At 42.9% G+C, this 13,059-nt stretch overlaps 1 protein-coding gene across 2 annotated transcripts in view; it reads left to right on the plus strand.

The window, feature by feature from the left end:
* The first annotated feature begins 1,718 nt into the window (after positions 1 to 1,718).
* The window catches only part of LOC121004217 (sodium- and chloride-dependent betaine transporter-like), a 140,276-nt gene continuing 128,935 nt past the window's right edge, over positions 1,719 to 13,059 (plus strand). Inside the window, exons 1-2 of one of the 2 annotated variants that reach the window (XM_040436389.1) lie at positions 1,719 to 1,798; positions 5,622 to 5,828. In XM_040436389.1, coding sequence (XP_040292323.1) covers positions 1,759 to 1,798; positions 5,622 to 5,828 — 247 coding nt within the window. In that variant the 5' untranslated portion in view covers positions 1,719 to 1,758. The remainder of the gene's footprint in view (positions 1,799 to 5,621; positions 5,829 to 13,059) is intronic. The other variant, XM_040436393.1, reaches the window with a different exon arrangement.

A 13,059-nucleotide genomic window follows, 5' to 3' on the forward strand; every position in this document is an offset into this window, starting at 1 on the left:
TTGTAATTCCTACACCGTTCACCTGATTTGGATGTAAATACCTCAAATTAAAGCTGCCAGTCTGCAGTTAAAGCACATCTTGTTCATTTCATTTCAAATCCATTGTGGTGGTGTATAGAGCCAAAAATGTTAGAATTGTGTCGATGTCCCAATATTTATGGACCTGACTGCAATTTCATAATGACATCAGACCTACTGCCCATAAATTACCATTCTTAAACTTAAACCTCATTCACATGTCAGTGTTCCACAGATGTGTGCTGTACGTGTTCTTCACGGATCACAGATCCATCACGCCCATTATAGTCTATGGGTCCGTGAAAACCACAGATGCAACACGGATGCCATCCGTGTTTCTTCCATGTTTCACGGATCATTAGGAAGAGACGCTTTGCAAATTATTTTTCAGCTGTTTAGTGTCAGTGAAACATGGACAGAAAAAAATGGACCCAACACGAATCCTTCACAGGCAGCTTCACAGATGTATCACTAACCTTTTCATGGATTTGAGCATAGACACGGACGTGTGAATGAGGCTTTACCTGGTAATAGCCAGACAGACAGACTGAATCACCAACTCCCAGAAAATGAAAAAAGAACACTTAGAAAGAGTTAAAGAGGTTGTCTCACCTCAGACATTGGGGGCATATCACTAGGATATGCCCCCAATGTCTGATTTCGGCACTCCCATAGAAATTAATGCAAGGTGCCTGCGCTGTGCATCCTCCTGCACTTTCCAGGCTCTGTTCTAGGGTTATGTCCCCAATGTCTGAGATGATACAACCCCTTTAAGATAAAAAGTCTATTTTACAATATGCCAATGCTGTAGGGTGTTACATGTAGTGATCAAAGTTCGAAGATCCTTGCTTTACATACTGTAGATATGCTCCACAGAAGTATTTGGTCTGGCATCACTGTTGTGCTTTTTAGTCTGGCATCACTGTTGTGTTTTTTTTTTTGTCTGGCATCACTGTGTTTCATCTTCTTTCTTGATTGGGTGTTGTGAAGTGTTTACTATGTCTTCTAGAATAAGGCGTGTACCATTTGTGCAAATATCGGACTTTGAAAAGGGGCCGAATATTGGGACTTCGATTTCTTGGAAACAGTTTCTGTAGACAGATGCACGCCAAGATCACCATATAAGAATATTCTGAGCTGTATCTCACAAACTAATTCGGCAGCCTCTGCAATGACCGTCTCGACCATAAGAAACTGTCTACTTGAAGCAGGACTAGCTTGTTTACCACTGACCTCTCCTCATCTCCAAGAATGGCTGCAATGGTACGACGAAGGCATAAATGCATATCCAACAAGATAACGCCTGTCCACACACTAGACACAACATGCTCTTCAGGATATCCAGCAGCTCAAGCACTAGATCTCTCCCTCATTCAGAATGCCTGGGACTGGATTGGGGGTACTCCTCTCCCATACACAGCAGCCAACAAACACCTTGGCTGAACTATGAGTCCACGTTGAAAGAGCTTGGAATGACACAGATGCCATGCTAAGCTCTTTCAAAATCTAATGCTCACATAACAGCCATAGCGTTATGACCATTTACAGTGCACATAGTGCCAGCTATTGGGCACACATAATATTTGCCATTGTGAGCATTTATACCAAGGCATCGTATAAAATGGCAGTCTTTGAGATAACTTCCATGTCTCCTCCTTCTTGCTGTTGCCACTGTTCCCTCTGCCAAAGGGAGGAGGATACCCACCAAACAAGTTTCAGAGGAGCTTTGATGCCGACGAGATGGCTGCTGCATGCGGGCAGGTGCAGTGTAATGATCCAGGTTAGCTTTTCACATATTTGCCACATTTTATATACAGTCTTATGCATATAATGTGCATTTTTATTTTGCAATCTGTATTATAACCATTTTTTAATTCCCTGTTTTGTCCTGAAGAGTACATGCTGTCTCCAGGTAGGGGACTATGCAGTATTTACACTCCTGAAGTATACTGTACATGCTGTGGTAGTAGAGTAGATGCATTGTTCAGCTATAGCGGGCTGTCTGCATTGAAAGTACCCTTAAGGGCCATATAGAGTGACATGCTGTGCTAAATAACAGTGGCAGTTCCCACTTAATAGCACCAAAACAAAGAGCCATAGAGAAACACATAACAGCACCATGCAGTATCATAATACAGTACAGTACTTAATAGTGGCATACATAAGTTACATAGTATTACCATCATACTGCCATACAAAAAGCACATAATAGTACCGTAAAGTGCACACTTGATAGTGCCATACAGGAAGCACATAACAACACCATGCAGTGTTATAATATAGCACAGTACATAATAGTGGCATATATAAGTTACATAGTATTACCATCATACTGCCATACAAAAAGCACATAATAGTACAGTAAAAAGTGCACACATAATAGTGTCATACAGAAAGCATATGAAAGCAATATGCATTACAGAGTCATCCATAAATCACAATCAATAGTACCGTACAGTGCACACATAATAGTGCCATACAGAAAGCATATGAAAGCACCATGCATTACAGAGCCATCCATAAATCACATAGAGCCAGCTAGGAGCCGCGCTTCTGCACATGAAGTGATGTGATGGCTGCTGTAGCCTAGATGGCAGACGGCCGGGTAGAAGCAGCGATTCTACAAATGTTGCGAGAAGTGATGTTATGACTCTTTAAGATCCTCTTTAAAGCATATCTGAGTTTTCAAAAAAAAAAAAAGAAGTTTGCTTAATGTTTGTGCTTCTTTCTACATTCATAAGTGTGAAGGAGCAGGTCTTTTTTTGGGCTTCCCTAATGTCATCCTCAGCCATATTAGTCCCTGTTTCAGCTGCACAACTAGATGCATTTCACTCAGAAGCAGAGGGAGTGTACCTTCTACGGAATCTGCCAGCACTGTACTGCTGTGACATCCTCTCCCTTATTTCCAACAATGTTTGTTTTCACCTCCGGACCTGATCTTCTTCTCTGCTTCTTCCATTCAAAGTAAAGGAACTGCATTTTCAAGCAGCTGCACTAGCTCAGTGCAAATACATTATATTAGCTTCCATTGCACTGTATAAATTCCTATGCATTGAGCTACTCCTAGTGGTAGCGGCAAGCAGCCAGCTTTGTAGTATGTGAAGTGAAGCTGGAGAATTTATTGATTAATTTATTATGACCATTGTCTTCTATAAAAACATTGAGAAATTTGCTGTTCAGGATGAGCACCAAATTTTTGAAGCACCTGTTCTACTTTTTCCAATATAGTAGTTGGATAAAGTGGGTGAGTCTGAGAGTAATTTTTTTTATTATAATATTTTTTAATTAAAAGTTCTTCTGCTTAATAAAAAAAATTTCAATTTGTCAGAAATCTAGGGCACTGTGCTTTATATTCTGCATTGCCTGAGAGTGGGGCCCATGCTAAGTTTTGCTATGTGGCCCAATGAGATCTGCATAATCTACATGAGATCTATATAATAGTATAATCTCTTATATATAATATATAAAAATGAGTTTCTGTCTGTCTAGACGTCTGTCTGTCTGTCCGTCTGGACGTTCTTTATGCGCTACCAAACGACTGGACCAATCTTCACCAAATTTGGCACACAGGTACATCAGGTGTCCGGGAAGGTTTTAGACCTGGTCTCAGCTCTCTAGGACGTACCGTTCATGAGATATTCCCAAAAAATTACCTGCATTAGCCAATAGAAGCCAGCAAGCCTTTCACTTAAATCCGAACTGCCATTTACACGGTCACATGTCCCTTATTATCCAATAGAAGCTCGCAGGTCCTACTCCAGGTTGCCATAACAACTGATCACAGGTTTTAGCAGTTCGCAGGTCCCTAAATATATATTCATATGACATATGACGGCACAACTACACTGCTACATGCATGGGGGGAAGGGGCACTGTTTAAGGGGTGTTCACTGTTAAAGGGGCGGGCACTGTGGAGGTCACTGTTAAAGGGGCAGTCACTATTAAAGGAACGGGCAATGTGGAGGAAAATGTTAAAGGGGCGGGCACTGTGGAGGTCCCTGTTAAAGGGGCGATCACTGTTAAAGGGTTGGGCATTGTGAAGGTTACTGTAGAGGTCACTGTTAAAGGGATGGACACTGTTAAAGGGACGGGCAATGTGGAGGTCACTGTTAAAGGGACAGGCACTGTGGAAGTCACTGTTAAAGGGGCGGGCACTGTGAAGGTCACTGTTAAAGGGGTAGCCACTATGAAGGTCACTGTTAAAGGGGTGGTCAATGTTAAAGGGGTGGGCACTGTGGAGGTCACTGATAAAGGGGCGGGCACTGTGGAGGTCACTGTTAAAGGGGCAGGCACTGTGGAGGTCACTGTTAAAGTGGCGGTCACTTTTAAAGGAATGGGCACTGTGGAGGTCACTGTTAAGGGGCGGGCACTGTGGAGGTCACTGTTAAGGGGCGGGCACTGTGAAGGTCACAGTTAAAGGGGCGGGCTCTGTGGAGGTCACTGTTAAAGGGGTAGTCACTGTTAAAAGGGGGCGGCCACTGTTTAGATCACTGTTAAAGAAGCGGCCACCGTGGAGATCGGGTGCATGTACCAATGATTGGGAAATGGTGCCATAGAGTGCTCAAATATCAGTGCTATACAGTAAATAACACAACCAGAGCAATTGTTGTACAATATGGCCCTTCCATGCATATTAGAGCATTTTAGGTAAACTGTCTGTTTCAAGTGTCAGTCAGGGCATGGACTCCTCATCTTGTTGCTAAGGTTTTGGTGCAGGGCTTACTTCTGCCAGACTGACACTTTGGCAGGGTCATTTATTGGGTGCAACTGAAATTAACTTGTTGAATGTGCATTTTAATAATATATCTACGGAGCATTGGCAATTTGGCATGCCTAAGTTTTTTGATTTGTGGTGCCCCACCCTATATTCAATTTTGAATAAGTTCTATTTTTTTTTGCGGGGCTACGGAACGGACATTCTGATGCGGACAGCACACAGTGTGCTATCCGCATTTTTTACTGACCCATTGAAATTAATGGGTCCGCATCCTATTTGCAAAAAAAACGGAATGGACACGGAAACAAAATACGTTCGTGTGCATGTAGCCTTAGGGCTCGTTCACACAAACTTTTTTTGCATTCCGTATACGGGCCATTTTTTGCGTTCCGTATACAATCCGTATACGGAACCATTCATTTCAATAGTTCCACAAAAAAAACTGAATGTACTCCGTATGCATTCCGTTTCCGTATTTCCGTTTTTCCATTCCATTCAAAGATAGAACATGTCCTATTATTGCCCACAAATCACGTTCCGTGGCTCCATTCAAGTCAATGGGTCCGCAAAAAAAACTGAACACATACGGAATGTACTCCGTATGTCTTCCGTAACCGTTCCGTTTTTGCGGAACAATCTATTCAAAATGTTATGAGCAGCCAAATTTTTTCTATGTAATTACTGTATACTGTATATGCAATACGGAAAAATGGAACGGAAAAACGGAACAGAACCAGAAAAACTACTGAAAAACCCCCCCGGAAAAATGGATCTGTGGAAAACGGCCCGCAAAACACTGAAAAAGCCTAACGGTCGTGTGAATGAACCCTTAGTCTGTAATGTGATAATTGATTTCTTGACTCCTCAACTATGTCTTTACCATTAGGTTCTTCAGACTGTGATCCAACCATGAGTAATTCTCAGAATCCACCTACTCCTTGCCAAGAGCTTTGCCAAGAGGTCCAAGAGCCTGAGCTGAAGGCACGGGGACAGTGGGGGAGCCGAGTGGAGTTTATTTTATCTGTTGTAGGAGGAATTATTGGTCTGGGAAATATCTGGAGATTCCCCTATCTATGTTACAAAAATGGTGGAGGTGAGCAAGAATGATCTTTTAAGCAAAATGTGAGGGTTGGGGCTCATGCATACAAACGTTTTTTTTTTTTTTAATGTCTGTTCTGTTTTTTTTGCGGCCCATATACGGAACCGTTCACTTCAATGGGGCCACAAAAAACAGAACATGTCCTATTCTTGAGCCCTTAGTCTGCAAGAAGTAATCTCAATCTACTCAGACCACATCCAAAGCCGTTTTCACAATTCTGCTGTCTACCACTTGCATCGTCACTGTGCTTATGGACCAACATAGGGCATGCTTTGTAAAGACACCGAACCAGCGGAGTGCAGCTGTGACCTGTGAAATTATTCCATCTGAGACATAAGTGGAAACTAGCAACATTTTGAATGTAGCTTTGAAGGTGGAGGGAGTATAAGGCAAGATGTAATACAACATCAGTACAAAAATAGCAAAACACATGCAATTGACTGTCAGAAACACGTTTTTAATATATACAGTGCCTTGCAAAAGTATTCACCCCCCCTTGACTTTTTTCATATTTTGGTGCCTCACAACCTGGAATTAACATGGATTGTTTGAGGATTTGCATCATTTAATTTACAGAACATGCCGACAACTGTGAAGATGTTTTTTTGGGGGTTTTTTTTATTGTGAAGCAAACAACAAATAGGACAAAATAACTGAAAAAGTGAATGTGCATAACTATTCACCCCCCTAAAGTCAGTACTTTGTAGAGCCACCTTTTGTGGCAATCACAGCTCCAAGTCACTTTGGATAAGTCTCTATGAGCTTGCCACATCTTACCACTGGGATTGTTGCCCATTTCTCCTTGCAAAACTTCTCCAGCTCCTTCAAGTTGGATGGTTTGGATGGTTTGCGCTTGTGAACAGCAATCTTTAAGTCTAACCACAGATTTTCTATTGGATTGAGATCTGGGCTTTGACTTGGCCATTCCAACACATTTACATGTTTCCCCTTAAACCACTCAAGTGTTGCTTTAGCAGTGTGTTTGGGGTCATTGTCCTTCTGGAAGGTGAACCTCTGTCCTAGCCTCAGATCACGCAGAGTGGTACAGGTTTTGCTCAAGAAAATCCCTGTATTTAGCACCATCCATCTTTCCCTCAACTCTGACCAGTTTCCCAGTCCCATCCCCACAGCATGATGCTGCCACCAACATGTCTCACTGTGGGGATGGTGTTCTTTGGGTGATGTGATGTGGGGGGGGGCCCACTGGCCACCAATGAGTTAACTACAGGGGAGGGAGGGGAGGGAGGGGGGGCCCACTGGCCACCAACGAGTTAACTACAGGGGAGGTCGGGGGGGGGGCCCACTGGCCACCAACGAGTTAACTACAGGGGGGGGGGGCTGCCCCCTGCTGCCTGGCAGCACCTGTCAGGCAGCAGGGGGCAGTCATGTACACAGTTCTTTTAGTATATTCTAACCTGAAGCGTCCCCATCACCATGGGAACGCCTCTGTGTTAGAATATACTGTCGGATTTGAGTTTCACGATGTAACTCAAATCCGACGGTATATTCTAACATAGAGGCGTTCCCATGGTGATGGGGACGCTTCAAGTTAAAATATACCATCGGATTGGAGAAAACTCTGATCCTATGGTATATTAACTCCTGACTTTACATTGAAAGTCAATGGGGGACGGATCCGTTTGAAATTGCACCATATTGTGTCAACGTCAAACGGATCCGTCCCCATTGACTTGCATTGTAAGTCAGGACGGATCCGTTTGGCTCCGCGCGGCCAGGCGGACACCAAAACGACTTTTTTTTCATGTCCGTGGATCCTCCAAAAATCAAGGAAGACCCACGGACGAAAAAACGGTCACGCATCACGGAAAAACGGAACCCGTTTTTGCGGACCGCAAAAAAATACGGTCGTGTGCATGAGGCCTTTTATTCACGATTTGTATAGTGTCCCAACTTTTTTGGAATCCAGTTTGTAGAACCCCTTAATGAGTATTTGCTGGAAGCTGGTATATCAAACCGCTTAATCAATATTTGGTGGAAGCAGGCGTATCGCAGGCCTCGATCACTATTTGTTGGAAGCTGGTATATCAATCCTCTCTATCAGTATTTTGTGGAAACAGGTATATAGAACCCCTTAATGAGTATTTGCTGGAAATTGGTAAATCAAACCCCTTAATCAATATTTGGTGGAAGCCGGTGTATCGCAGGCCTCAATCAATATTTGGTGGAAGCTGGTATATCAATCCACTCTATCAGTTTTTTGTGGAAACAGGTATGTAGAACCCCTTAATGAGTATTTGCTGGAAGCGGGTATATCAAACTCCTTAATCAATATTTGGTGGAAGCCGGTGAATCGCAGGCCTCAATCAATATTTGGTGGAAGCCAGTATATCAATCCCCTCTAGCAGTATTTTGTAGAAACGGGTATATAGAACCCCATAATAAGTATTTACTGGAAGCCAGTAAATCAAACCCCTTTAATCAATATTTGGTGGAAGCTGGTATATCAATCCCCTTTATCAGTATTTTGTGGAAACAGGTATATAGAACCCCTTAATGAGTAATTGCTGGAAGCAGGAAAATCAAACCCCTTAATCAATATTTGGTGGAAGCTGGTGTATCGCAGGCCTCAATCAATATTTGGTGGAAGCTGGTATATCAATCTCCTCTATTGGTATTTTGTGGAAACAGGTATATAGAACCCCTTAATGAGTATTTGCTGGAAGCTGGTATATCAAACCCCTTAATGAATATTTGGTAGAAGCTGGTGTATCGCAAGCCTCAATCAATATTTGGTGGAAGCCGGTATATCAATCCCCTCTATCAGAATTTTGTGGAAACAGGTATATAGAACCCCTTAATGAGTATTTGCTGGAAGCTAGTAAATCAAACCCCTTAATCAATATTTGGTGGAAGCTGGTGTATCGCAGGCCTCAATCAATATTTGGTGGAAGCCGGTATATCAATCCCCTCTATCAGTATTTTGTGGAAACAGGTATATAGAACCCCTTAATGAGTATTTGTTGGAAGCTGGTATATCAAACCCCTTAATGAATATTTGGTAGAAGCTGGTGTATCGCAAGCCTCAATCAATATTTTTTGGAAGCCGGTATATCAATCCCCTCTATCAGTATTTTGTGGAAAAAGGTATATAGTACCCCTTAAAGGGGTATTCTCATCTTTAAGATCATAGCTAAAAAAAATCCCCTAGTGCCATAGACTATTTTTGCAATTAGGTTCTATTATTTATAATGCAGCCATTCTGAAAAATTATTTCCCTCTTACAGCATTGTTTACATTTGGAAACCCATAGAAACCCACCGCTCCACGGCCGCATCTATTGGCCGCGCTTGCGCAGACCGCACTTACTGTTCACCCAGACGGCCAGCCAGTCTCACAGGAACGCGCACGCTAGCTGCGCATGCGCTGATCTGATCTAATTTCTTCTCTGCCGTGTCTGATACAGAGCCGCTTGCTCTGTATGCAGCGCGGCCTTCCAGGCGAGCGTCGGAGAGAGAGAGAGGGTGCCCATAGGAGCGAGCGGCAGTACCGAGGAGGTGCATAGACAGCATATGTAAGTGCCAGGAGAATCTCAACCACTTATCCACCAACGATTTTATTTATTAGAACTATCAAAGGGGGTAAAATATATAGAGCAGGGACGCTGGGCACAATGTAATTTATTGCAGGGACGCTGGGGCCAATGTAATTTTGTTTAGGGAAGCTGGGCACAATGTGATTTATTGCAGGGACGCTGGGGCCAATGTAATTTAGTTTAGGGAAGCTGGGCACAATGTGATTTATTGCAGGGACGCTGGGCACAATACTATCATACTATCCACATGAACGAGCTCTCAGTGTGAGCTAATAAGGAGGTTTCGCCGGCCTTCACTCTAGCTTTCTAAGCCCGCCCAGCTTTAGAAGCCTCAAACCAGGAAGTGATTTCTGCCGTAACTGCAGCTCAGGATGATTTAGCAAGATGAGAATACCCCTTTAATGAGTATTTGCTGGAAGCCGGTAAATCAAACCCCTTAGTCAATATTTGGTGGAAGCTGGTGTATCGCAGGCCTCAATTAATATTTGGTGGAAGCCGGTATATCAATACCCTCTATCAGTATTTTGTGGAAACAGGTATATAGAACCCCTTAATGAGTATTTGCTGGAAGCGGGTATATCAAACCCCTTAATCAATATTTAGTGGAAGCTGTTGTATTGCAGGCCTGAATCAATATTTGGTGGATATCAATCCCCTCTATCAGTATTTTGTGGAAACAGGGATATAGAACCCCTTAATGAGTATTTGCTGGAAGCGGGTATATCAAACCCCTTAATCAATATTTGGTGGAAGCTGGTGTATTGCAGGCCTCAATCAATATTTGGTGGAAGCCTGTATATTTAACCCCTCTATCAGTATTTTGTGGAAACAGGTATATAGAACCCCTTAATGAGTATTTGCTGAAAGCGGGTATATCAAACCCCTTAATGAATATTTGGTAGATGCCGGTGTATCGCAGGCCTCAATCAATATTTGGTGGAAGGCGGTATATCTCCTCTATCAGTATTTTGTGGAAACATGTATATAGAACCCCTTAATGAGTATTTGCTGGAAGCCAGTAAATCAAACCCCTTAATCAATATTTGGTGGAAGCTGGTGTATCACAGGCCTTGATCAATATTTTGTGGAAGCCGGTGTATCATACCCCTCAATCAGTATTTGTGGAAGCAGGTGTATCAAACCCCTTAATCAGTATTTTGTGGAAGCAGGTATATCGCACCCCTTAATCAGTTTTTTGGGGGCAACAGATATATCACACCAGTTGCAATTAGTTTCTTCAAATAGCGTTTTTCCCTCTATCTAGCTGCGGTATCTCAGCAGAACCACACACAACTGCTGCACAATACAAATGCACTATAATATACTTTCTATGTTAGAAGGTATATTATAGGTATATCACACCCCTCAATCAGTTTATTTGGGGGGGCAACAGGTATATCACACCAGTTGCAATTAGTTATTCCAATACGGTTTGTCCCTCTATCTAGCTGCAGTATCGCAGCAGAACTGCACACAACTGCTGCACAATACAAATGCATTATAATATACTTTCTATGTTAGAAGGTATATTATAGGTATCACACCCCTCAATCAGTTTTTTTTTAGGGAGCAACAGGTATATCACACCAGTTGCAATTAGTTTTTCCAATAGCGTTTGTCCCTCTATCTAGCTGCAGTATCGCAGCAGAACTGCACACAACTGCTGCACAATACAAATGCACTATAATATACTTTCTATGTTAGAAGGTATATTATAGGTATATCACACCCCTCAATCAGTTTTTCTGGCGGGGGGGGGGGGGCAACAGGTATATCACACCAGTTGCAATTAGTTATTCCAATACCGTTTGTCCCTCTATCTAGCTGCGGTATCTCAGCAGAACCGCACACAATATTATAAGTATATCACACCCCTCAGTATGTCACACCTATCGATAGCACACCTATACCAGTCCTTAAAAGAACTTTTTGGGCCCTATTAGCTAGCGTTTGGTGTCCCAGATAGTCTGTCCCTGCTCCACACAGCAACCTCTCCCAACACTGGCAAAAAACTGAATGTAAAATGGCTGCCAGATCGGGTATATTTATAGGGTAGGGGGTGTATCCATGTGCTGAAACGTCTCAATTGGCTGTCCTGTGCCATCTGATGGATGTGTCATCGGTGAAAGTTCAGTGCTATGCAAAAAAATATGGCGTGTGCGAATATCCATATTTTTGCATGTTCGGCGAATCGCGAACAAGCAAAGTTCGCCGCGAAACGACCGCCAGGTGAACCGCAAGGCCATCTCTAGCAGTAAGCAGGGGAACAGCGGCGCACAGCAGCCGCTGTCACATCATGCATTTCAACACGGACGTGTGAATAAGATTTTCACATCTGCATTTTAGGATTTTCTGCCATGTTTCTCTCCAGGTTCTCCCAAGATCTCTCAGGATGGATGGGGACAGTTGGTGGACAGCAATTTTCAGGTCTCTCCAGAGATATTCAATTGGAATCATGTCAGAGCTCTGGCTGGGCCACTCCACTTTACATTCACAGAGTTGTCCCTAAAACAAACCTGTGTTGTCTTGGCTGTGTGCTCAGGGTCATTATCCAGTTTGAGGTCCACAGCAGTTTTTATTAACAATATCTCTGCGCTTTGCTCCATTCAGCTTCCCCTAAACTCTGACTACAGGGTGGGCCATTTATATGGATACACCTTAATACAATGGGAATAGTTGGTGATATTAACTTCCTGTTTGTGGCACATTAGTATATGTGAGGGGGGGAAGCTTATCAAGATGGGTGGTGACCATGGCGGCCATTTTGAAGTCGGACATTTTGAATCCAACTTTTGTTTTTTCAATAGGACGAGGGTCATGTGACACATCAAACTTATTGGGAATTTCACAAGAAAAATAATGGTGTGCTTGGTTTTAACGTAACTTTATTCTTTCATGAGTTATTTACAAGTTTCTGACCACTTATAAAATGTGTTCAATGTGCTGCCCATTGTGTTGGATTGTCAATGCAACCCTCTTCTCCCACTCTTCACACACTGATAGCAACACCGCAGGAGAAATGCTAGCACAGGCTTCCAGTATCCGTAGTTTCAGGTGCTGCACATCTCGTATCTTCACAGCATAGACAATTGCCTTCAGATGACCCCAAAGATAAAAGTCTAAGGGGGTCAGATCGGGAGACCTTGGGGGCCATTCAACTGGCCCACGACGACCAATCCACTTTCCAGGAAACTGTTCATCTAGGAATGCTCGGACCTGACACCCATTATGTGGTGGTGCACCATCTTGCTGGAAAAACTCAGGGAATGTGCCAGCTTCAGTGCATAAAGAGGGAAACACATCATCATGTAGCAATTTCGCATATCCAGTGACCCCCTTAGACTTTTATCTTTGGGGTCATCTGAAGGCAATTGTCTATGCTGTGAAGATACGTGCAGCACCTGAAACTACGGATACTGGAAGCCTGTGCTAGCATTTCTCCTGCGGTGTTGCTATCAGTGTGTGTGAAGAGTGGGAGAAGAGGGTTGCATTGACAATCCAACACAATGGGCAGCACATTGAACACATTTTATAAGTGGTCAGAAACTTGTAAATAACTCATGAAAGAATAAAGTTACGTTAAAACCAAGCACACCATTGTTTTTCTTGTGAAATTCACAATAAGTTTGATGTGTCACATGACCCTCTTCCTATTGAAAAAACAAAAGTTGG

Source organism: Bufo bufo, chromosome 1 (genome assembly GCF_905171765.1).
Source record: "Bufo bufo chromosome 1, aBufBuf1.1, whole genome shotgun sequence".
Lineage (NCBI taxonomy): Eukaryota > Metazoa > Chordata > Amphibia > Anura > Bufonidae > Bufo > Bufo bufo.